This window comes from Danio rerio, chromosome 20, assembly GCF_052040795.2.
Source record: "Danio rerio strain M-AB ecotype USA chromosome 20, GRCz13ab, whole genome shotgun sequence".
In the NCBI taxonomy this organism is placed as follows: Eukaryota; Metazoa; Chordata; class Actinopteri; order Cypriniformes; family Danionidae; genus Danio; species Danio rerio.
The window spans coordinates 3,220,001-3,247,740 of NC_141040.1; the positions used below are offsets into that span (position 1 = coordinate 3,220,001).

Consider the following 27,740-nt stretch of genomic DNA (forward strand, 5'->3'; position numbering starts at 1 on the left):
AGGCCTACAGCAAACAGCTGTCAAAATTGACCAGAAACAATACATTTTATTCTGTCACTAATTGATATATATATATATATATATATATATATATATATATATATATATATATATATATATATATATATATTCATCACAATGGAAAATATTTTTGTTTTTAGAATATTTATTAGTGATTTGAGATACACCTCCTAAAGGCTTTGCTCAGACAAGCTACTCTCTCCATATCAGATGAAGAAGTCATTTTGACATTTGCAACTTATTATAAATACCTCAATGTACAGTGTTTTTGTTGTAGGTCTCAGATAAACGGACTGCTGGAAGAGGATGGGGCGGGGTTTTTATTTATTTATTTTTTTTAAATGTGTGTTTTCATTTCTAGTAAAAATAAAGTTATATTTACCCCACACTGGCTATACTTGTTGCTCTTTACATAGGCCTATCTATCCATCTACATTGTGATTGAGCACTGGTAATCCAGATTTAGTGATCCTGAAAAGTTCCTATCCAGATCAGATTGATCCAATCCAATGTTGCTTTGAAAAACTGGCTCAAAGAGTAAGCTGGGGTCCGTTCTTCGTACGTGGATTACTCAGTTAGCTGGATTTGGATATTGACGATTTGACATGATCCAGGATCGTTTCGTTCTTCAAAGCTGATCCGAGAGTTGTTGTCATGGCAACAGTTCTGCTAGGTCAAACCTGATCGGGAGCAGGTTCAATTCATATAAACAGGATTAGATCGGCTCAGTTCAAGCAAAGATAATACAGAAAGTATGTTCCCAATTCTGATATTTTCTTACAGTAGTAGTTATATACACTTGGGAAAATGGTACATATTTTTTAACTATATATATAAAGTTAAAGTCATTAATAAAATAAATAAAGTTATACATATTAATAAAACGTATGCAATCTGTACCCTCGAAATGAACAAAGACTGCCATCTGGTGGTGCAAAGAGAACTTATTGATATGAACTTTTTAGATCGCTTTAGTACAAATTGTGTATAATAGAATATGTGACTTTTTTTTAAAGCAATAATATATTTATGCAGTCATAAACATGTTTTGATAGTTAATATGCCGGTGATTGATGCTTCACAAAAGTTGCAGACGCCTTTACCAATATGAAAATGCTTTTGTAAACAACCAGTTATTCTTTACACCGATTAAAAAACGGATACTATTATAAAAAAAATCTTTTCTAAATGTAGAACTAAATACATTGATTTGCATTGAAATACATGATGAATACTCTTGTCTTGACAAATGAAAGTGTAAAGCCTGCAGCTCACAACAAATGTGGAAGATTATTGCGTGTCATATTTAACAAGCCGTTTACTGCTAATTTGATGTAATTTTGCTCACATGGATAATTGAATATTAATCAGATGATGTCATTACGCTGCTGTGTCGTCAGCCAATCGTTGCATTGCTGATCATGATTTCGAGGATCGATAGATCTGTCCTTCACAACACACGCAGCGATCTCAGATCAGTTTATCTAGACATTCTAATCTAATTCGCGAACTTGTTTGAAGAACCAAATTAGCGAGAGATCAGTTATCAAGATTAAAAGATCCAGGATCTGCCAAATAATCTTAGATCATTTAAGCGAGGTACGAAGAACGGACCCCTGGATTACGTGATCACGGATCACAAAAACAGGATTACTAAATCCGGATCAATTTTATCCGTATTAAACCGGGCCCTGATGCTCAAAAAACAATTAATACTAAAATCTGTCAAAACTGTACATACTACATTGCTCACAGTCTCACAAAGAAGACTCTGAATCCGCTTCTATTCTATACAGTATAATTGTAAGAGTGCTTGGCTAACCTGAAGTAGCAGATGATATTTGAGGATCCTCTGGACAGGCTTGAGAAGGTAAGATCCCAGAGGCAGCGAGCGCTTTAGAGTAGCTTGCCTCTCCCTGAAGAATTTAGCAAGAGTTTTGTTTCTCATGCAGTCTGTTAGAGCAGCCACAGAGCTAAGGAGAGATTTTGAAAGGTGAAAACATGGTACAGTACACTAATTAACAAATATATCACCAAGCAAACTGATAAATTGTCTTACATTTGACAATGCTTAATGTCTTACCTACTAACTATTCATAGTAGAGTTGGGGGTCCCACTTTATATTAAGTGTCCTTAACTACTATGTACTTACATCAAAAAATAAATACAATGTACTTACTGTGTTTATAATGTATTTGAGAACACTTGTGGTGCTCTTGAGTTGGAATAGAGGTTGGGTTATGGACAGGTTTGGTGGCATGGGTAGGTTTAAGGGTGGGTTAAGGTGTAAGGGATGGTCAACAGTGTATTTACAAATGTAACTACAAAAGTTAATTACAGATGTAATTACATACATGTATTTAATCAAGCTTAAGTACACAGTAAATACATGTATTTACATGGCCTTGATTTTGGCCTTCAGTGCAACTTACTTTGGGTAGTTGGTACAATACTGTGTGTAGATGTCAAAATATTCACTCTAAATCAAAAAGGAAAAAAAAGGAAAATAAAGTCAGTCAGTTTTTCTAAACAACACACAATTAATGAAACAATTCAAATTGTCATCCATGTTGAGAAAGTCCTACATAATTAGCTATAATTAGTATACTGTTATTCTGTAGATTTAACTTAAACATGCTGAATAAATTCATTTTTAGCCAAAAACACTAGTCATGTTTTTATTGAGATATAATGTTAAAATCTGACTAGATCTAAAGCCATGAAAGATTTATAGCGTCAGCTTGAACTTCACCTTAATCACAAAGCATCTGGCAATGGCCACAGGATCACTGTCACACATGTCCAGTGACTGAAGCAGCTCACTAAAAAGGGGAGATATGATATTAACAGACCATAAAACATCCAATTAATGATAAATACAGAAATATGCAGAGCATGTTGTACTTTAAAGATTAAATCCTAAAAGGCCATTACAGCATTAAGCATGTAAAAGGCATTTTGATATAGAATTAACAGCACATGCAGTCTGCAAGACCTCCTCTATCTGTGATCACTGATAAAGGAACATTTCTTACCACTCTCTGTGTGTGTGTGTGTGTGTGTGTGTGTGTGTGTCCATGAGTGTGATTAATAAAGCAATGTCATGATGAAGAACCTAAAATCTCCTTAAAACAAATGTTCACCTAAAAATGAAAGTTTACTCGCTATCTTCATGTGCTACACTGCAAAAAATGCTTTTCTTACTTAGATTTTTTGTCTTGTTTCTAGTCCAAATATCTAAAAATTCCTGAATCAAGAAGAATTTTCTAGACAAGAACAACATATTGTCTTGTTTTCAGAAATAATATGCCAATATCAAGTGAGTTTTTCCTTAAAACAAGCAAAGTAATCTGCCAATGGGGTAAGCAAATTAATCTTACGTCAAAAGAAAAAACAAGTTTATTTTGCTTACCCCATTGGCAGATTACTTTGCTTGTTTTAAGGAAAAACTCACTTAATATTGGCATATTATTTCTCAAAACAGGATAATATGTTTTGCTTGTCTAAATGTCTCTTGATATAAGAAATTTTAGATGTTTAGACAAGAAACAAGACAAAAAATCTAAGCAAGAAAAGCATTTTTTGCAGTGTAGCAACTGAGTTTCTTTTATCTGCTGAACATATTTTGAAGAAAGCTCAAAACAAGTAACCACTGACTTCCATAACGGGGAAAACAACTGCTATGGAAGACATTGGCTGTTTCTCAACTCCAAGAACGCAGAGAACGGACTTGTGTTCTTGTGGAGACCGGTCTTGCCAGGTGTCCTCGGAAGAACGAACTCAGGAGACCGCGAGGGAAGAGAACGCGTCCTTTGAGAAATGGGATGCTGCGTTCTTCCTGATGGTCATGTGACCTTCACGCGTTTTAAATGGAAATTATTTAAACATTACAGCACTCATACAACGATTTATTGTTTTTCCCCTCTTCAAAATATATACTTTCCATAAAAACATTAGAAATATATGTTGCACAATATAAATAAAACAGATTTTAATACGAATTTCAGCAAACAAACAACCCTTAATGTGTTTATTCCTTTATTAAGATGTTCATGGTTATGTTTACTTTCACCGTTTCATATAGGGAAACTCCTGAAGTAAATAAATGATATCACTGAACTTTTATAATGAATATAAAAAAAATGCTGCGCTTCCCACATCCAGTCACAATGACCTCTGGGACTTCCAGAGCGAGTTTGGTGCTCAAGTCTGCATCAGTGTGTGCTCGATATCAAGAACACATCCGGGAAGTTTCACGCGTCCTCCGTAGTTGCGGCCTTGAGTATTGGAACTGAACTTAGGCAGCTGATGATGACGCTGCACGAGGACGCAAGACCGCTGAAGAACGCATATTGAGAAACAGCCAGAGTTTACAGCAGGGGTCAACAATCTCGGTCCAGGAGGGCTGGTGTCCCTGCAGGGTTTAGCTCCAACTTGCCTCAACACACCTGCCTGGGTGTTTCAAGTATACCTAGTAAGACCTTGATTGGCTTGTTCAGGTGTGTTTGATTAGGGTTGGAGCTAAAATCTGCAGGACACCGGCCCTCCAGGAACAAGTTTGGTGACCCCTGGATTTCCAGGGTTCCAGCTTTCTTCAAAATAAAAGAAAGACAATGGTGAGAACATCTTATAATAACAATTTTCAGTTTTTGAGGAACTATCCCTTTAACCCTTGTGAGGTGTTCGTATTTTGGTTACTCAGCCAGTGTTCATGGGTCTGGGTCCAAATTAACACTATCAAACAATTTTATGTTAAATTACACAACAAATGTTTACTTAATCCCAATTACAAGCCATATGCACAGCAATAAGGGTGTCATGATCCTCCAAATCCTCAATTCGATTACATTTTCGATTCTAAAGGCACGATTCGATTTTTGATTATGAATAATTAATTAATTAATGACCAGTTAATTATTTGTAGCCTACCGTTTAAACTACCTGACCTGCATGGTCTTTGTTTTACCCATAAACAAATCATACAGTAAATGAATAAAGGCAAGATACACACATAATTACCACCTGTCAATCACTTTTTTCTGCGGGACTCGTGAATTGGCAGTGATCTGTGTCGTTATAATGGTGTCTGTAAAAAAGACGCACAACCAATAGGAACCAGCCAACAGTATCTGAGACCAAGTACAAGTGAGTGAAAGATTGAAGCAGTCCTCTGACTGCCTGGACCTGCTGTCTCGAGCGCATGGCTGTGTGTGCGTCTTTGTCTGTGTGGTCACGTGATGTGCATTTTCAGAGGTAGAGAGGAAGGAGGGCTGCTCAGAAATGCTACACGCCACTGTGGATGTCAAATCGTTGTCGTTCTAAAATGCCATTTAAAAACAAAGACAGTGTAAACAGGGCCTGAGTGTGTACTTTTCGTGAGCGGATTTGCAACGGGGGCGGGCGGAGGATCGCGATGCCGGTGTTGTCTATCGGACGAACCGTACGTAATACGTACATAGCAGAGCTTGCAAAACTGTGTTTTTTTTGTCGACAACACGAACGTTGTCAATATAACTCACTGGAGATCCAAAATGCTTACACACCGGCGACTTCATTAAAAGAGGAGAGGGTTTAAGCTCTGTCGACGGGTCTCCTGCTTCTGCAGTTTAACAAGCACTTCAACAAGCATGTTTTTTTCACGCTTGGCAGGCAAAGCTGACGTGACATGGGGGCGTGGCAGCATCAACGATTCTATTTTTTGATTCGATAATCGAAATTGAGCATAAATTTCGATCGATTTCGATTAAAAATCGAAATCGTGACACCCCTACACAGCAAACATGGTTATTTTTTCCCTTTTACCTTTGTACCACACTGGCGGCCCGTTTCCACTGAGTAGTACGGTACGGTTCGGTTTGGTACGCTTTTATGGCCGTTTGTTCGGATTTATGTTCTTCACAGAAAATAAGCAAAAGCCAATGAATTTAAGGTTGAAAAAATAATTAATTGTTTAATTTTTCTTTTGAAAAAAACTGAAAACGGGTTTCACAGACACCATACAAGGGTTAACTGTGGTCAAATCTCTGATTAATTTCTTAACTAATTTGTAAGAGAACATGATAAAAGCGATCAACTATGCAGTATGAGTGATCGGAATCCCTCATACATGAAGTGTAGTTCAATCCATGTTTTAAAATGGATTTGAAAGCAACGATGTAGGGTTAAGCCGACACAAAAACACAGCAAACCAAGAAAATGAAGGCCACACTTTTTGTGTCATGCATTTGTGACAAAGCACAAACAGAAACATGCTCATCAGTCACTCACTTACTGTATGGTATTGAAGAAAATTATTTCTCTGTGGTGGACTGACAACTACATTCAAAAACAATGCATTGATGACTGGTTAGATGAGGAGGAAAGGAATGCCCTATGTGTTCAAGACTTATGTTTTGTGAGTTAGAGCTTTGAAGTCAACTACTCTTTATATTCCCACTAACTTCTTGCCTTTGAAACTGGGTGGAAATATTCACAGTCAAACTGATTGTGATCCAATAGACCAATTACCATGTTTGTAAACATTCAGGATGCGCGCGCAGGGAGGTGGCAGAAAGCAACCGGGAGAAAGCAACACCAGATGCGGTGCAGAGTTTGTTGTTGTCTTAGAAATAAGATATATTACTTACATATTATATATATTATTTACAAAATGCTTACAGCATATTATAACAGCTCGTCACCCAGTGACAAGCACAGTGATTCAGCAAAATTAACGTTAAAGTGAGCGGCGTTCATCTGACAGCTCCATTTGCATTAGCACCCTCCCAATGAATAATGGATAACACGAAATGACCAAGCATTCAGCCCGAAATATACAATCTCAATGAAGCTCCGAGTGATTTTACAAGAGAGAAGTTAAAGGTCTACAAGTCTTTGGATGCCAACAATGTTGTTCTTTGAGGTCATGTGCAATAAATATTGCTCCATGATGACCAGATTTAAGAAACACCGAGATTCCGCCTAGCCAAAGACAATGAAACAAGACGGAGCTAACGTTATACAAGGCCTGGGTAATTAATCACCAACACGCAAAACAACTGCATTCTGACAGTGAACTGCACCTGTACGGCAGGGTATGTGAACTTGCACATAAAGGTAAAGTTGGTTTTATATTCACACATTCAGACTTTCTCCTTAATAATATAATTTCATAAAAATATTATTTGCAAACTCTAAATAGAGAAATTATATTAGCAACAGCCAATGACTATCAAAGTACTACATGTTCACCCTGCTGAAAAATCCAGCTTAAACCAGCCTAGGCTGGTTGGCTGGTTTTAGCTAGTCAACCAGGCTGGTTTTAGAAGGGTTTTGGCCACTTCCAGGCTGGTTTCCAGCCATTTCCAGCCTGGTCTTAGCTGGTTAGGCTGGGAGATGACCAGCTAAAACCAGCTTGACCAGCTTAGCCAGGCTGGGAGCCCAGCCAAAACCAGCTATGTCCAGCTTAAACCAGGCTGGTCAAGCTGGTTTTAGCTGGATTTAGCTGGTCATTTTCCAGCCTGACCAGCTAAGACCAGGCTGGAAATGGCTGGAAACCAGCCTGGAAGTGGCCAAAATCCCTCTAAAACCAGCCTGGTCGACCAGCTAAAACCAGCCAACCAGCCTAGGCTGGGTTAAGCTGGATTTTTTAGCAGGGCACAGTCAAATAAACAGTGCTAATGTTGTTTTCAAGTCACACTTGCAGGTTATTTCAGACTGAATATTCAAAGTGCCGTGGTAAACAATATAGGGAGTGTGTCACAAGTTCTCACTGAATGAATGTGTGAATATAAAACTAAGTTTACCTTTATAAATGTAACCTTCATGTTTCATTCTTAGCATTCAGCGTCAGCAGTTTAATTAACCACATGTAACTGTTTTTGCTGAAATTATTTCTGCAATCAAAAACGAGTGATGTGTCTGATTCAGCATAGCGTGAACTGACCTGATATGGCATGAGAACTGCAGAGTCCAGCATTTCTAATTAGCTCCTTACTTCATTCAGCTCCCATTTAGCCAAAGACGTCTACAGTCGGTATAAAAAGCAGTGTGTGGTGTATGGCAAAAGTTAAGTTTTCCATTTTTGGACTTGAATTCGGCATCCTACTGCAAAACACGACATCTTTCCCATTGCAGCCTGTCTGTTTTCTGCAACCGGGGACCCATATGACGTCATGTGTGACGTAGGTTGGTAATTGGTCTATAGATATTATTGTTGTGCTATAGAATAAAAATTTTAAGTATGTAACATCTTTGAAAATGTGTGGCATTTCAATGTAAAGAATGTAAGTGTTGTATGGTAATAACGTTAATAATGGAGGATGTCTTACCTGTTAAATTCATAGATGTCTTCTATGTTTCCAAATAGGGCACACACCTGTTCTGGCTTGATCGGAAGATCTCCTGTATCTATAATATGAGCAAGGTAGTCCTGCAAAGAAAAAAACTTGAATAATCAAAAACAAATTAGACTAACATGGGAGAATTTATATACTTCTAGAAACACTTTGATGTTTATGATGATTCAACAAATTGCATACAATAAATTGGCAGGGATATTGTCATAAGGGGGTCTAGTCGAGTCCCTGTCAGCAGGGACGAGGGTCTCAGGGGAATGACATGCCAGGAGAGATATGAGTTGGATCATTTCCCCTCACCAAGAAAGTTTGCCAGTGTGTTACTTTGATTTGTGCACCATAGCATATTTTGTGTTCCAATAAAAGTGTTTGACAAGTACCAGCTGACAACTCTGTCTTCATACTCACCTTATTCAAATGAGCTTGTAACACATATAAATAAGTATGACCTAATATTAGCACTGCTGGGTCGCTGGTTCAGGCCTCGGCTCAGTTGGTGTTTCTGTGTGGAGTTTGCATGTTCTCCCTGCGTTCGCGTGGGTTTTCTCCGGGTGCTCCGGTTTCCCCCACAGTCCAAAGACATGCGGTACAGGAGAATTGGGTAGGCTAAATTGTCTGTAGTGTATGAGTGTGTGTGTGAATGTGTGAGTGGATGTTTCCCAGAGATGGGTTGCGGCTGGAAGGGCATCTGCTGCGTCAAAACGTGCTAGATAAGTTGGCGGTTCATTCCGCTGTGGCGACCCCGGATTAATAAAGGGACTAAGCCGACAAGAAAATGAATGAATGAATAATATTAGCACCAAACGTGACGCATCACAACTGAAACATTTAAATGAAGCTATTAATTTAAATACCAGCCAAGATACTCCAGATGAATTAGTAAGGGGCTGACCTTCATTTTCAAACCATTTGCTAGGCATTTTATTTTCAAGATCTGAGGTAATGTCACGAAAAAATCACCTGAACAACAATTCTGCCACCTAACTGCACTACATTTCCCATCATGCACCTCACTCACACACCAGTTCCGGATCACCCCTGATTACTTGCAACTGTAGCTCATGGAAGACTGACTATATGGACTACCCATCTCCTTGCCGTTCCAAGTTGCTTTGCTGCCTGCGTCAATCTCTTTGCCTGTGACCACGACTCCTGCATTTGGTTCCTCAGCTCTGTTTCAGAGCTGCTCATCACAGGTGAACTATCTGCTGCTGCTTTCAGTAGTATGGAAATAAACGTTCCATAAAAAGGTGTTCAACTCACATTATCAGCGTTATAAAGCACATCATCTGTACTCAAAGAGATAACTGACTAAAGCAGTTTATGGTGTTGTTTTGCTATGACGTCATGGAAATATAAACTGTTTCTAAAATAGAACTTACACGCATCACTGATGCGAGACGAAAACTAGTTTTAACATGAAAGATACCATTTATTGCGTATCCCAACATTCTCCAGTATGACCGGAATGGCAGTGGGTCAGTAATGGCGTGGGGTGGCATTTTTTTGGAGGGTCGCACATCCCTCCATGTGCTTGCCAGACACTGCAATTTGGTACCAGGATGAGATCTTCAGACCTCTCTGTGAATTGGCCCTGGTTTCCTTCGTATACAATCAAATGCTAGACCTCATGAGGCAGGAGTGTGTCAGCAGTTCCTGCAAGACAAAGGAATTAATGGACTGGCCTGCAGTTCCCCAGATCTGAATCCAATTGAGCACATCTGGGACATACATCAAACGCAACATTGCATTACAGGCTGTCCGGGAGTTGGTCATCTCATCAGGAGCACGCCAAGGCATTGTAGGGAGGTCATACAGGCACAGAGGCCACACACACTACTAAGCCTCATTTTGACTTGAATGTTGGATCAGGCTGCAATATGTTTTCCCACTTCAATTTTGAGTGTGATTCCAAATCCAGAACTCCATGTGTTAATATTTTCTATTGGAAGTTAATAAAATCATCTTTAATGTCATCTTCAAAATATATTTTCTCTGAATGGATTATTGTGATGGCCATATTTGCGTATCTATCTCTGATATAAATCTGTAATGCCTCTAATTCTTAAGGGATTACACCATTCAGATCTCTCTTTGCCCAACAAAGCTGCCGAAGCTCCTCACTCCAGCAGCCTCAATGTAATCCCACAGACTGAAATGACACTAGGCTTAGAGCATGTCTCATAGGTCTCTGCCTCATTTACTGTTATCTTTAGTCTTACAGTACATTTGAAATGCTGTATAGTTCTGTATAGGTCTATTATTTGAGGAAATCTCTAGTTTTTCAATCTGAAGCAAAGATTTGTTGATTATAATGTGTAATGAGCAAGTTCTTTATTTGCATTAGGCCACTACAAAAATTATAATTTTACATCACTTTTTTACATCGAGCAATAAGAGATCGCATGGGCATTGCTGACAAAGAGCATGTGTTTGTGTGCATGGAAATGCATTATCTTCCCTCCCTGTTAAATTTGATCTAATCCATGTCCTCAAACACGACGCAGTGGCGCAGTGGGTAGCACGTTCCCCTCACAGCAAGACGGTCGCTGGTTTGATCCTCGGCTCAGTTGGCGTTTCTGTGTGGAGTTTGCATGTTCTCCCTGCGTTCGCGTGGGTTTCCTCCGGGTGCTCCGGATTCCCCACAGTCCAAAGACATGCGGTACAGGTGAATTGGGTAGGCTAAATTATCCGTAGTGTATGAGTGTGTGTGTGGATGTTTCCCAGAGATGGGTTGCGGCTGGAAAGGCATCCGCTGCGTAAAAACTTGCTGGATAAGTTGGCGGTTCATTCCGCTGTGGCGACCCCGGACTAAGCCGACAAGAAAATGAATGAATGAATGTCCTGAAACACCCCCCCCCCTCTCCTGCTTTCACTTCTTATTCCAACGGAGTGAGCGAATCGTGTATTCTTGTCATCATATATTTTATTTCTATTGTTAGCTGATTTTATTCAACAAAACTAGCATAAGCCTAGTATTTAGTGAAAGTAATGTTACTTTGCCTGTAGCAGAGACTGTTTTATCATCAATACTTGTTTAGCACAAACGTTCATAACATACAAAAACGTAAAAAACTAAATCTATGAAACGTTCTGCCTTTGTGCTTTGTTTTCTTTGTTTGTTTGCTATTGTTATGACACCCGTACACAGTGTTAAAGTCCAGCATCTTCACATTGGCTTTAGTCTTGACTGGTGCAGTTGATTGACTTTTGTCGTAGGAGCACTGTACAAATATGGCGGCGCTATTCACGCATGTTCAGGGTCCATATGCAACATCTAGTGTATACATCTATGGATACTGCCAAGGAAGGTGACATTAATGTTGCACTAAACACAGACTTTTACTCTTCTGAAAATGTAGTTCTTGGTATTTTATTTAAATATTATATTCTTACTCCACATAATTTCTGTTTGTATCTTAAAAGACAGAAAATAATGGATATCTGTACAGTACAGTACATGCAAAACAAATCTTAGGCATATGCCTATATAAATGCAATCTTTAGTTCAAAAACAGAGTTACTGTGATGCAAGTAATCTCACTCAAAGTTGTGTGACACTGTGCTGTACTCAGATGACTCACTTGGCACAATCCAATTGTCAAACTGGATGTTACATAACGGATAATCCCGGTTCAGTGCATGTCTAACTGCTAACAAGTCATAATCAGTAATGTTTTTAACATCTAAAGAAGAAATGCTTTCAAGTGTGGATGCAATAGAATGAGAATTAAACATGAGATTTGATACGACCTGATGGATTGAACCACACACCCACTGCGATTCCAGTGCCCTGAGCTAACCTGCTGATGGCATAATAAGCTTAAGGTTGGAACGCAATGGAGGTATCAGCATTTTTTTCTCTCTCTCCTATATTATGTTGGAGTGGAGACTTGATTCTATCTCTCATTTGTTGATTGGATAGAGGAAGATCTGAATGCAAACTTGCAGATTACTGTAAGAAAGAGACACCCTGTTATAAAATCCAGCTTAAACCAGCCTAGGATGGTTGGCTGGATTTTTCAGCAGGGCAGGGTTTAAGCAGACTGACTGATGGAGTTTAAGTAGTCTGACTGATGTGCATTTTTATTATAATTAGTAATCTAAATCAAAGTAATCAAAAACTTTTTGAAATATATATTTAAAAAACATTTACCAACCATTTATATATGGATGGATGACATACAATAAGATACACAATTACATGAAGTCACACTGGTTAACTTTGAAATGGGATAGAACAAGTTAATATTATACAATAATATAAACCTACGCTGTAAACATCACTCTTTTATCACTAGTTCTGCTTCCTGTGCCCGGAACATCTTTGCAGGCTAAGTTTGCTAGGCCGTACATTGCTGAGAAAAAACTAAGTGATACCAATTATGTTGTTGGTACTCCTGATCGACGACGTAAGAATAGAGTATGCCATGTGAACATCTTAAAGTCATATATCTCTCGCAATGAAAATGTTGAGGTGCCTGCTGTTACATCTGTGTCCACAGCAGTTGTTCTGTCTGCTGACTGTTCAGAGGAGGATGCATTAGTAGCAATAAATATCCAATCTTTGAGTGCTCGTCTGCAGAATTCAGTGATTTTGAGGGACTTGAATGGTCATTTGTCACATCTCACTGAAGAACAGTGGAAAGCTGTTAGTGATTTAATTGCCAACTTTCCTAACTTGTTCTCTGATGTTCCTTCCCAGACTACAACATTGTACCATGACATTGACGTTGGAGACAGCAAACCTGTTAATCAACATCCATACAGAGTAAATCCTAAGAAGCGGGAGATCATGAAGTCTGAGGTAGCTTATTTAGTTGAACATGGTTTAGCAGTACCCAGCCAAAGTCCATGGAGCTCACTATGTATTTTAGTACCAAAGTCTGATTTTACATTCCTGTTTTGTACTGACTACTAAAAAGTTAATTCTTTAACCAAACCAGATTCATATTTATGTGTGGATAAGGTTGGTAGTGCTAAATTTGTAACCAAATTAGATCTCCTTAAAGGTTACTGGCAAGTACCATTGACTTCTCGTGCTTCTGAAGTGTCTGTCTTTGTCACTCCTGATTCTTTACTACAGTACTCTGTCATGGCATTTGGGATGTGAAATGCCCCAGCTACTTTTCAGCGCCTTATGAATGTCAGGAGTGACTATGCTGAAGTTTACTTGGATGATGTTGTAGTCTTCACTAACACTTGGGAGGAACGGTCAATGCGCCATTTGTTTTTAGACAAACTATCTAACATGTTGGTTTATTAACCCTTGTGCACTTCAAATTTACTACCTTTTGTTATGTTCAGGATGATGCATTAGATAATTCTTTGCATAAATCTGAGTCAACCTCAGTCCTGATCAAAACTACTAAATGTTTTTAAAAATGAGAGGATTTTACCTGTTTAATTGCCAAACTCATAATTTATGTCACTGATTTAGTAAAAAAAAAAAAAACACACACACACAGACACAAAAAAATCACGTATTTTCTAAATAAAATGTACTTGTGGACTGGATTTTGTTAACCTTTTATCATAGTCTTGAACATGTGAAAAAACTCTGCATTTGATGCATTGTTTTTGTGCAGCATAAGGTTTTAATTTTTTCTCCCTAACTTACTGTAGGTGGCTGTTTTTGCCCCATTGACTTCCTTTATAAGCACATTTTTTGATTGCAAAGCTATGACACCATGAGCTCTATTTTGACGGTCCATGCGCAAAGCGCAAAACGCTGGGCGCAAATGCTTTCAGGGCGTGTCAGGACGCGTTTTTGATAATTTAAGGACGGGGAAATCTGCCTTGCACTTCGGCGCATGGTCTAAAAGGGTTGAGTTTATTATCTTAATAAGTTATAGCTGTGTTTTGAGAATAAACCAATTACAGTCTCATCACCCATTACCTTTAAGAGCCAGCTGCGTCGCGCCAAGAGCGCATTCGCTATTTACAGGACGCAAAGTAAGTCTAAGTCGAAAAAATGAGCATTTCACAAGCAAACAGTTAACAGTTTTTAACTAAAAAACTTTTACTAAAAACAATTGATGTTAAAGTGACAATCTATGGCATGCCTGAGAGGTAATCACTATTCTGTGAGCAACAGAAAGAGTGAACCTATAGCATGTATGTTAAAAGTCATGTACACCTACATACTAATCTACACTGTGAGACAAACCATAACAACCGTTAACTTAGAAGCTATAAATGAAAATCATTAATGATAGACTGCAGAACAAGACGACAGGAATGTACTTTATCTGCAAGTGTCCACTGATATACCACACACAACCTCAACTGAAGACCAATACATTGTGTTCAGTGTTTTAGGAGCAGTCTATAAATCAGTTTAAGCCAATGTGTTGAGATAATAACCGATCAATCATCTATTTACTTGTCTATAATAATGTATTTATTTTAATTATTAAAATATGTGAATTGCTATATGATTGATTAAGCATATAATGTAAATAAAGTTTTTAGGGGGAAGGATTTGAAAGGCTTATGCTTACCTCTACAATACTCCGCAGATCTCTCACATACATTCGTTCGGTCTCAATGATCTCCATGACCACACGGTCCAAGTAGGTGAGCTCGGGGTTGGGTGCCATGGTGTTGGCAGCAAATGGAGAGAAACTGGTATTGTTGTTAACAGTGTTGCTGCTGTTTTGCTGGAGGAAGTGACTGGATGTTTGGGTAAGATTAGGTTCAGTCGGATTGGCAGCAGGTGTCAGCTCCAGATCCACATTGTCCTCGATTGGTACAGCAGTGGACACAACACCTGACAAGGGAACGTCGTCCCGAGAGGAACCGGACCCAGATGATATGTTGGAGACTACGCTTACGGGCCTCTGGACGTCTGTGAAGTCAGAGCAATCAGACAGCGTAGTAATGGAGGAGCGGTCATTACTGCCAAGAGAGTCGATGGACAATCGAGGCGATTCTAAAAAAGAAACAACAACAAGGGAAGGTGAGTCGAGAGTTATTTTTCTGCATGTTACAATACGTTTATCACACACTAAAAACAGGCAAGGTTTTGATAAATGAGGGTGTTAAGATGCAGCTATTTGCTATATACTGTATAACATCTAATCCACAAATACCCCTCACTTAACCCTGCTGAAAAATTCAGCTTAAACCAGCCTAGGCTGGTTGGCTGGTTGGTTTTGGCCATTTCCAGGCTGGTTTCCACCCATTTCCAGCCTGGTCCTAGCTGGTCAGGCTGGAAAATGACCAGCCAAATTCAGCTAAAACCAGCTCAACCAGCCTGGTTAAAGCTGGATATAGCTGGTTTTGGCTGGACTCCCAGCTTGGCTAGGCTGATCAAGCTGGTTTAAGCTGGTCATCTCCCAGCCTGACCAGCTAAAACCAGGCAGGAAATGGCTGGAAACCAGCCTGGAAGTGGCTAAAACCCCTCTAAAACCGGGCAGGTCGACCAGCTAAAACCAGCCAACCAGCCTAGGCTGGTTTAAGCTGGATTTTTCAGCAGGGAACCAGCAAACAAAGTACCACAGGACTACCCCAAACCCCAAACCAGCACCCAGGCAACACAGAAATTGTAAGGTTTACAGCAGAGTTGAATGTTCATTTTTAACTCTAAGCTTACTTGAAAATAGACAAATTCTCCCTTTACTTGATATACAGTGGGGAAATATCTGGTGAAAATTAATTAGATATTAGATAATTCCATACTATATAGTGCACTAAAATCAGTATGCGAGCCGAGTACTACGTCCAAATTCATAGAATTCGAAAATCAGAATGCGAGAAGTACCCGGATGACTTACTACTTTCGGCGAGATTCTGAAATGCGCATCCAATGCACGCTGCGCTATCCCATGATGCCCTGCGAGAAAATTCAAGAAGCTGCGCGACTGACGCAGGTAGGTCATGTGACCATGGCAAAATGGCAGGTGTAGTACGTCCAAATTCCATTCATACTTTTCACATTCATACTTTATAGAACAAACTTTTCCAACGGCCGAGTAGTACGTTTAAATTCAGTTGCAGTACCTACTGGGTAGTAGGCGGTTTCGGACGCAGCCATTGTTTTGCTGAAATGAGATTTTAGCTGCTGTTTGGGCTTTCACTACATTACTACACCTTCCTTTCGGCAGCTCCCAAGAGGCAGAAATTCTGCAAAAAGTTGAACTTCTGGACATGCTGAAGGAAGGTAAAAGTTATGCAGTTGTAGGGCGTCATTACCTAATAAATTAGTTGAAGATCAAATAGTTTTGGTCTTCGAGTTCATTCTATAATACTGGACTTATTTTAATATAAAAGTTTGAACTTTGAGAGTGTTTAAACAAGGGAGAAAGTGTGAAAACGTTAATGTCTGTCTGAGAAATGTGTATAAAGTATGTAGTGGAGGGTTTTACAGCCTTAAAACATCTATAATAATTGCAAAAAATAAAGCTGACTACTTATTTGATTTTTTTTATCCTGCAAATAACGAGGGACCACTGTATGTTGATACCTGTGTAACATTATAATTATTACCAATTGTAGCAAAATGTACGCTTTCTTATTTTCTCAATCGCTTGACCGTGAGGTGTGTGACATAACACTTCACGGATCACATTGTCACAGGCGCTGGAAGTCAGGAATTACAGGAGATTATGACGACCAATAAACAGCAACACCAACAACAACACACAATAAACACAACCAAAATACACATACAGCTGCCATTAAAGAATCTATTCTCAAACCTCAATTTCAGACTGCATCAAGTGTAATACATTTCAAATGTAGTTCAACTGCATAATAAAATGTTGAAAATGCTTGAAGAATTTAGACAAAATATTTAATTGAAACGATGTAATTATCTGGTTTCATTTATCAGTAGTTCCTTTCATGTGCTTTCACTGAAAAATGACATCTTACTTGTGTGTCTCTGTTTACATTTTGTTTTTTGTGCATGGGCTCCATTTGTTGCTTTGGCTTAAAGGAAAACAGCGAGATGAAATTGACTGCTCAAAGTCACATAATTCAGTGAAAAAAGAAATAAGTTTGACCCCTAAATCAAATAATGACTAATGAAGTCCTGTCAACGGGTTATAATGTTAAATATGCACATGAGAGTTTTATTTTTAGCAAGAAAAGAGCACAACTGCAGTCAGATGTTCACAACGGACTTCACACAAATGTTCATTCAGGTTAACATGATTGGAAATAGAATTGGAATATAATCAGATCTGCAATAGTCACATCACACAATATGCAATGTTCAGTCTGAATTGTAGTAGATCAGATGCTACAGAATTGCATTTAATCACTGTATTTATGGGGATTTTATATGATTTATGCAATAACAAAATGTCTTTGTCATGTTTCTAGTCCAAATATCTACATTAACACATCTACACATTCTACAAAGTGAAAACACGATTTTAATAAAGGTTTTAATTACCCTTCTGGCAGATAATCTAACTTGTTTTAAGGTGGAAGGGGTCGGAAGTTGATTACAAAACTACATTTTACTTGATCTAAGATATTTTTATATATTTCAACTGGAAAGACGACAAAGCAAAGTAAGAAAAGCATGTTTGCATTGTGAATATTTAGCTTCTGTACCTGAATACTAACAGTAAAAAATAAAAAAAAAATAAAAAAACGCTAGGTTCCACACAATTCCTTCATGTTGTCCTAACACAGATTAATTAAGTTAACTTAATTGTTTTTACAAATTGAAGTAGATTGAACATAAAACAATTAGGTTGTCCCCCAAAAAACTCAAGAACTGTGTAGTTAGTACAAGCAGCAAGTAGATAGCAAGCAAAGTAATGTTTATCGCAGAAAAATAAAATATTGCAATATCAGATTTATCCAATATCTTGCAGCCCTGATTGGAAAACTGTAATCACGCTCCTTTTGAACATTGTGCCTGTCGATGAACTAAGAGTTTACAGCATGCCTTAATGTCATTAATTAATAATATAAAACACATCAACATGGACTCTGACCAGCCAGGAAACAGTCTCACAACAATAGCGATTACTAATAGTGATAACACAAAACGGACAGTTATTACAGTACATAAACAAGTATTGTTTACATCTGTATATATACCAGAGGAAACCATGTGTGTATAAAGCCATTACAATGAAAATCTAAACTTGAAATACACTTATTTTCTTACAGTCTATGTATAAAACATTGTCAATATATACTCATTCATCCTAACGAAAAGTGATATGAAGAGTCTCACACCAAATGTCAGCATGTGCAGCTCCAAATGAAGAGTTAAAAACAGACAATCTATAAACTCATACTTGCTCAGAGTCTTTGAGTCCCATCTACCTTTAAGCCTGTAAAAGAGAATACGCTGATGTCAACACGAGGACAGACGGCGGAAGCTCATTTTCTGCTTTCATTTCCATATGATAATATTGAAAGTAAACACTTTCAAACAGCACTGGCGTGCTTTGCCAGACCATCCCATTTGCGGTTGCTGGACTTTCACCCCTATATCTCCAAAGCACTGCTGGGTGGTCAATGACATCACGCATGTGAAAAAATTATTAATCTATGGAAACAGACTAGGATTTACAAATGAACAATGGCACAATGTAATCAAAACAAACTATATGGCTAAACTACATTTGTAATTTACTCTGGCTGGTGATCCAAATCCAAGAAGCCCGATTTTGAAGCCAAAGGATCTGAGTTAGGCAAGAATACTACATTATCATGGCTGCACTGCAAAATTTTGACCTACATTTTTTGTCCAAATATCTAAAAATTCTTAAGACTTATTAATACCTTTAAAGAAATTCTTAAGGTATATAGCATTTTTTAGACAAGCAAGAAATGTTGTCTTGTTTTAAGAAATTGTCTTTAAAAAATGACTTAATTGTCTCTATAACATCAGAAAGGTCCGACCCTTTTTATCTGATCATGCAGCTCAACTCCTTGTTCAAGCTCTTGTTCTCTCCAAACTGGACTACTGCAACTCTCTACTAGCCGGGCTTCCAGCTAACTCTATCAAACCTCTTCAGCTGCTCCAGAACGCAGCAGCACGAGTGGTCTTTAATGAACCTAAAAGAGCACATGTCACTCCGCTGCTCATCCGTTTGCACTGGCTGCAAGTTGCTGCTCGCATCAAATTCAAAGCTCTGATGTTTGCTTACAAAGCGACTTCTGGCTTTGCTCCTTCTTATCTGCTCTCACTTCTGCAGATTTATGTGCCCTCCAGAAACTTGCGTTCTCTGAATGAACGTCGCCTCGTGGTTCCATCCCAAAGAGGGAAGAAATCACTTTCCCGAACGCTCGCGTTCAATCTGCCCAGTTGGTAGAATGAACTCCCTAACTGCATCAGAACGGCAGAGTCACTCGCTGTCTTCAAGAAACGACTAAAAACTCAACTATTTAGTCTCCACTTCCCTTCCTAATCTGCAATTGCCTCTCTGGCTCCACCGCTAACTGTACTCAAAAAAACAAAAACAAAAAAACTATTTACTAATACTTTCTTCTTAGACTTTACACACCTGAAACTTGCCTATAGCACTTATTCATTGTTGCTCTTGGTTGTGTAAATTGCTTCCTTGTCCTCATTTGTAAGTCGCTTTGGATAAAAGCGTCTGCTAAATGACTAAATGTAAATGTTGTCTTTTATTTTGCTTGTTTTATGGTAAAACTTTTTTTTTTTGGACATTATTCCTGAAATCATGAAAATATATTTAACTTGTCTAGAAAACGCTCCTTGGTTTAAAGATTTTTAGGTATTTAGATTATTATTCGGAAGGTCATGATTTGCACTCATTAAATAGATACTTTGTATAGCTTTATTTTTCATTCTTAGGGGATACAAAACACAGACGTTTCGGCACAATGCCTTCCTCAGTGCATGTGTGTAGATATTTGGATTAGAAAAAAGACAGAAACTTTAAGTACGAAAGGAGTTTTTTGTATTAAATTTTTCTTTAAAACAAGCAAAATAATCTGCCAAAGGGATAAACAAAATAACTTTCTATAAATTAAAAACAAGATACTTTTGCTTACCCCATTGGCAGCTTATTTTGCTTGTTTTAAGGAAAAACTCACACAATTTTGACACTTTTTTGTTTTCCTAAAACAAGACAATATATTTTTTTTACGTGTCTAGAAATTGTATTTAAGAATTTGTAGATATTTGGACAAGAAACAAGACAAAACCTCTAGGTATATTTTGCAGTGTGGTTCTGCAAATAGCTCCTTGCAATCCCTGAAAATCCATTAAATAACCTATACATTTTTATTCAACAATTTTGGATTTTCTAATGAACCTTCAGTATAGAGCAGAAGAACCAGCATTCCTCTTAGCATAAATAACATTTTATAAGTCTAAATAAAAACAAATCAAATGGAACCATAACAGAATTTCATTGTGAGATGATGAATTTAAAATGGATAGTCGAACCAAAATATTTAATTATTCAATCTCAAAATTTTCTTCACTTCTTTTTGTTGTTGTGTTGTTAAACACAAAATAGTACATTTCGAAAACAAATTAGGAGAAGTATCCATTTATGACCATATTTGAATAAATTTCTATGCTGTAAAACCCAGTAAGTTATGGTAACTCAAACTATTTGAGGAAACCAATCGCGACAAACCATTTGAGTTCAAAAACTAATCCTAATGAGTACATAATCCATTTGAGTACACGAAACAATTCGAACACAGTAAAACCCAATAAAGTAAGAGAACTCAAACCAATTGAGTACTGTAAGTTAAGGCAACTCAAACCGTTTGTGAAAACCAATTGCTACAAACCATCATAGTTCATTATAAGCCATTAACTTACTGTAAGTGATTAAGTAAGTCAGTTTTGTGTTTCTCTTCAGTAATTGTGCTTGTTAACAGCAGGTGTTCATCATTAATGCTCAATCAACATGTAATTAATCATTTAATTTACTCATTAGCTTTAACACTGAGTTTTCAAATTGGCTTCCATTAAATGTTGAGGTAACCGCACTAATTTAATTTGCTAAATGTGACTAGGTTTTACAATGGGGCTTACCTTTAACTCTTGTGTAGTGTACTGATTATTATATTAGTAGTGTTTTAGATTATTTTTGAATGTTTTTATTATCTTATTTTATTTTTTAAGACAAAATTATTGACAATTTTAGTAGCCTATAGACATTTAAGGACAGAACTGACCAACACCTGTGGCTTTACAGCGAACTCCACCCACACAAAGTCCTCATGCCATTTATAACCTAGGGACAGCTAGCCGATTCAAAGCTACAGGTCATCAGTGATGTTCGTCTTTTATCCCATTGGGTTCAGAGAAAGGTTAGTATATGGAAAGCTTGCTTTTATCTCAGGACAAGTAAACCCTCTGTCTCACATGCCAAATTCAGTGACATCCTGTGGCATTTTAGTCATTGAAATTTGACTATGGATAGGCAAAAGATAAGATCTATTTGTATTGAAAAAAATCGTATATTCAGTTTAATATGCAGAGACAACTACTATACAAGTAAACAATTTGTAGTCTCATTTCTGGAAAATGAGATGTCATTGATGAGACACTGATGACACATTTATTGTCTCTTTATGTATACATGTATACAAAGTATGTCACTGTATGTTGCACTGGAACCAGCACATACGTGTTTCACTCATCATAGCACATGTGCTGCAGGTAATTTTAAAATAAAAGATAATGACAACATCGGTCTGTTTGTTTGAACATTCCAACAAATGTGCAAGTGGCATATCAAATCCATAACTAAATTTTTCTTTTGATCTGCTCCATGGCAAGAAATTGGACATACTGCTTACAAAATCAATCACAGTTGAACTTAAGTAGTTTAGTAGCACATTGAGAAGCCTGAACCTAAGCTTAATTCACGAAATAATTATGTGGAAAAAATATATAAACACATAATATTCATTCTATTATTTTTTTTTCTCATTTTATATATTGTCTTACAAGTTGGTCACGCGCCAGTACAGTGCTAAATCAGTTTATAAACAGACACTAAAAGTATTTGATCAAAAGACTAATAAGTATAATAACTGTAATATAATACCAAAAAATTAAATATACATTGTAAAAGCACTATAGAAATAAAGATGAACTGAATTGAATTCAGTTTTTTAATGAATTGTGTTTAAAGGATCATGTGTCTGTGATTATTTCCAATTAGGTACGGAAAGATGTTATGGGATGTTTCACTTAAGCTCTACTTACACTGGATATTACATGATCACTACTACTCATTTGTAATATTTGCAAAAGTTGCGATTGATCCTGTGTGAAATGGGATTTGTAACCATAAACTGCAAGTATATCTATATTTCCTATATTAGAGACACGTTATATACTCTGGTGTTCACAATAAAAGTTTGTCGAATAGAAAAAGCCCTAATATTAAACTATTTTACATTCAAATGTATATTTAAAATTATAAACAAAAACTTAAATACATATATTGATAAATTGTGTCAGGATAAATTTGCCTAGGACCTCCGTATATCTAGAACTACAGGCAAAGAGATGTCAGATGTCATCATCTGTCTTAACCACTAAGATCATTTGGGGTGGATCAAAGACCTACAGAGAAACGGAGGAAGGTATAGAACTCTTGAATGTTTATTTTTAAGTCTCTTTCATACAGCAGAGCTGATCAATGAAAGTTATTTATAACCACAGCAAAGCTGATTTTTTTTTTAAATAACCGGAGAACTATGAGTCTCAAGTATAACTTCATTCTGCACAATCCTGCACATTGTATATACTGCTCTCATCACTTCAGACATTTGTTGTTTGGGGCCATTCACATGCTGCATCTTAAAAAAAACATGAAATCATGAGATGTGAAGCTTTTTCCATCAATTTCTACATGCTTATGGCTCTGTGGTGTCCGCCATTTATAAGCAAACGACAATTGTGCTTTCGAAGAAAACACCAGTCTAACCCTTGCTGTAGCTCTGATACAAGATTTATTTACGGAAAAATAAAAAAGTGCAACAGTGTTTGGTTGCTCTGTGTTTGTCTCAGGTTATTATGTTATAACTGAAATGTGTATAGGCGACGCAGTGGTGCAGTGGGTAGTGCTGTCACCTCACAGCAAGAAGGGTCGTTGGTTCGAGCCTCGGCTCAGTTGACGTTTCTGTGTGGAGTTTGCATGTTCTCCCTGCCTTCACGTGGGTTTCCTCCGGGTGCTCTGGTTTCCCCCACAGTCCAGAGACATGCGGTACAGGTGAATTGGGTAGGCTAAATTGTCCGTAGCGTATGATTGTGTCTGTATGTTTCCCAGAGAGGGGTTGCGGCTGGAAAGGCATCCGCTGCGATAAACGTGCTGGATAAGTTGGCGGTTCATTCCGCTGTGGCGACCCCGTATTAATAAAGGGACTAAGCCGACAAGAAAATGAATGAAATATCTGCGTGTTAATATATCTGTAAGTAATTACATTTCTAATTACACTCTTGATCCATCTTTTACCGTAAGACAACCTAAAAACTCCCCATACCCCCAGACCTGTCCATAACTCTACCTGTTTCCCACTTCAAGAGCACCAGGAGGTTTATGCAATACTATAATGAACATAATAATTAGTACTTATGTTCTGATGCATAGTAATTAAGGCCACTTAATATAAAGTGGGACCCACATTAAAAATGAAAGCCAGAAGACTGGATATTTACGAATGTTCTATGAATATCTAGCATATGAATACACAAGCTGATAACGACAATACATTTTCTGATAATCATTATAGCAAAATGGAATATGCGTGTAATGTAATGTGGATTTTATATAGCGCATTTATTGTGTATGGTCTAAGGGTGTCACGATCCTCCAAATCCTCCATTCGATTACATTTTCGATTCTAAAGGCAAGATTCGATTCGATTTTCGATTATGAATAATTAATTAATTAATGACCAATTAATTATTTGTAGCTTACCGTTTAAACTACCTGACCTGCATGGTCTTTGTTTTACCCATAAACAAATCATACAGTAAATGAATAAAGGCAAGATACACACATAATTACCACCTGTCAATCACTTTTTCTGCGGGACTCGTGAATAGGCAGTGATCTGTGTCGTTATAATGGCGTCGGTAAAAAAGACGCACAACCAACAGGAACCAGCCAACAGTATCTGAGGTGTTCACTAAAATGACTAAGTACAAGTGAGTGAAAGATTGAAGCAGTCCTCTGACTGCCTGGCCCTGCTGTCTCGAGCGCATGGCTGTGTGTGCGTCTGTGTCTGTGTGGTCACGTGATGTGCATTTTCAGAGGTAGAGAGGAAGGAGGGCTGCTCAGAAATGCTACACGCCACTGTGGATGTCAAATCGTTGTCGTTCTAAAATGCCATTTAAAAACAAAGACAGTGTAAACAGGGCCTGAGTGTGAACTTTTCGCGAGCGGATTTGCAACGGGGGCGGGCGGAGGATCGCGATGCCAGTGTTGTCTATCGGACGAACCGTACGTAATATGTACATAGCAGAGCTTGCAAAACTGTGTTTTTTTTTGTCGACAACACGAACGTTGTCAACATAACTCACTGGAAATCCAAAATGCTTCCACACCGGCGACTTCATTGAAAGAGGAGAGGATTTAAGTTCTGTCGACGGGTCTCCTGCTTCTGCAGTTTAACAAGCACTTCAACAAGCCTGTTTTTTCCCGCTTGGCAAGCCAAGCTGACATGGGGGCGTGACAGCATCGACGATTCTATTTTTTTATTCGATAATCGAAATGGAGCATAAATTTCGATCGATTTCGATTAAAAATCGAAATCGTGACACCCCTAGTATGGTCATACACCCAAAGCGCTTCACAATCATGAGGTGACCACACCACCAACATTGTGCAGCATCCACTTGGATGATGCGATGGCTGCCACAGGACAACGGCGCCAGTGCGCTCACCACACAGCAGCTATTAGTGGAGTGGAGAGACAGTGATAGAGCCAATTCGGTGGTAGGGATGATTGGGAGGCCATGATCGTAAGGGCTGATAGAGGGACTTTGGACAGGACACCGGGGTTACACCCCTGCTCTTTCACGAGAAGTGCCATGTGATTTTTAATGACCACAGAGAGTCAGGACCTCGGTTTAACGTCTCATCCGAAAGACGGCGCCCACTGACAGTGTAGTGTCCCCTTCACTTTTACTGGGGCATTAGGACTCACATAGACCACAGGTTGAGCGCCCCCTGCTGGCCTCACTAACACCACTTCCAACAGCAACCTAGTGTTCCCTAGTGGTCTCCCATCCAGGTACTAACCAGGCTCAGCCCTGCTTAGCTTCAGTGAGTAACCGGTCTTGGGCTGCAGGGTGATATGGCTGTATAGTAATACGCAGCCTTCCTCCAAAGCTATTCGTTCAATGCTTTCGTCTATCTCAACAATACATTTGAATGAACTTCAATAACTCAAATACATTTACACTGTAAAAAGTGATTAGTTACTTAAAGCGAGTAAACAAACTGCCTTAAAAGAAACAAGTTGACTTTAAAGAAATAATGTAAGTAAACCCATTGTTACTTGGAACTGTTAAGTTGACTTAATTTTTATAATTATGCAAGTTGTATTCACTTTTTTAAAATAAAAGTAAACTTATCACTTTTTCCAATACACCTTTATTATATTTGTTTGTTTTTTTCAGCTTTTCTGTGTCTAGCAAAATGACAGTAACTAAAATAAATCTGCTCTTCCAGACTCCAGTATGTCGTCTAAATTCAATACAGGCTATAATTGTAAATGTTATCGACTTAATGAAGCACCAAATATTATTGTAATATTATTGTAATACAATATTGTATAATATTGTAAAAACTGCAGAAATTATTTACATGCTAAAATGGCTAAAAAAGGATTAGTTGATTTTAAAAAGTAAGTACAATAAGCATAATTATAAAAATTAAGTCAACTTAACAATTCCAAGTTACAATGGGTTTACTTACATTATTTTTGTAAAGACAACTTGTTTCTTTTAAGGCAATTTGTTTACTCGCTTTAAGTAACTAATCACTTTTTACAGTGTATAAAAAATGTACTAAAAATAACTACCATATAATCAAGTGTATGTAAACACAAATCAAGCCTCTATGAATATCATGTCATCCAATGCAGTTTTGTACAGCCATATAATCATCTGCAGTCAATTTTAAATCTGAAATGTAAACAGGATACAGCTGAAACGCAATCAAGTTAAGTCAAATCCACAAATTTAAAAACAAAAAACGCACCTTCATGTAAGGTTTCCGCTCTTCAAACTGATGATTTTCAAGATGCCCTGGAGCACACGACTAAATAAGTGGAAAATCCTGAATATTGTATTAAAGACAAACACCATCCCCAGCCTTGCAGTTGATAAATCACTTGACAGAAGGGAATCCACCTTACAGTGTTGACTGTCTGCTAGGTTATCTGTAGAGCGATACAGTGATTTAATGCAGTTTAGAGGCAGCATTGTCCCGCCCCCCTATCAGAATAGACAACAACACATCACTCACGGCTCAGCTGTGCAGAAACGACAGCTATAGCACACACACACACACTGTACATAACAGCAGCACAGAGATAACCTCCAATTCCCACTAGAACTCATTAAGACAACTTATGTGTATAAGAAAACATAACGCTAATGATAATACACTATACTGTTGCATAACATTGCTGTGTGCATATGTGTGAGCAAGGACCTCCCACGAGAAAAACTGATCACTGCTTTGGAAGAGAACACAAACAAAGGCTAGGATGATACATAAGGTGGAGCTCATAACATGCAAAGTTCGCAGACAGAACAGCTTTCACACCAGTACATTCATGTCTCACCTTAAATCATCTAAACCTTAATCAATGGTTGGCAGAAAAAAAAGGCCTATGAAAAGGCCATGTAACATGTGAAAGCTTCAGCTTCACACTAACCAGAGCAGACTGTGTGCAAGCTCTCTCCATTCACCTCCAGATAATCCATTCGGTTAATCCATTTAGCTACTTTAAAAACAGCCCCAGGCGAACACACTCTCTGCAGCCCACAGCTTAAAACATCCACTTCTGCTGATCTCGCAATATTCACTTTTATTTACCATTATGATTACCTATATCAAGGGCGGACTGGCCATCTGGCAATTCTGGCAAATACCAGAAGGGCCAGACCAATTTTTAAAGGTGGGCCGGTCAGTTTTTGTTTTTATATATGTATTGTTTTTAAGTGCAAACACCTTTTATCTCTTGCTAGATGTGATAGTATGATAATAATAATAATAATGATAATAATAATAATAATAATAATAATAATAATGATAATAATAATAATAATAATAATAATAATAATAATGATAATAATAATAATAATAATAGCAATGATAATAATAATAATAATAATAATAATATTAATAATAATAATAATGATGATAATAATAATAATGATAATAATAATA

The 27,740-nt window shown here is 37.7% G+C and overlaps 1 protein-coding gene across 1 annotated transcript in view; it reads right to left on the bottom strand.

The window, feature by feature from the left end:
* The window catches only part of si:ch73-212j7.3, a 75,532-nt gene that overhangs the window by 31,235 nt on the left and 16,557 nt on the right, over positions 1 to 27,740 (bottom strand). Inside the window, exons 3-7 of the mRNA XM_087297955.1 lie at positions 14,862 to 15,292; positions 8,332 to 8,432; positions 2,775 to 2,844; positions 2,455 to 2,501; positions 1,844 to 1,994 (exon numbers count right to left, since the gene is read on the bottom strand). Of these exons, the coding sequence (XP_087154081.1) occupies positions 1,844 to 1,994; positions 2,455 to 2,501; positions 2,775 to 2,844; positions 8,332 to 8,432; positions 14,862 to 15,292 (800 nt within the window). The remainder of the gene's footprint in view (positions 1 to 1,843; positions 1,995 to 2,454; positions 2,502 to 2,774; positions 2,845 to 8,331; positions 8,433 to 14,861; positions 15,293 to 27,740) is intronic.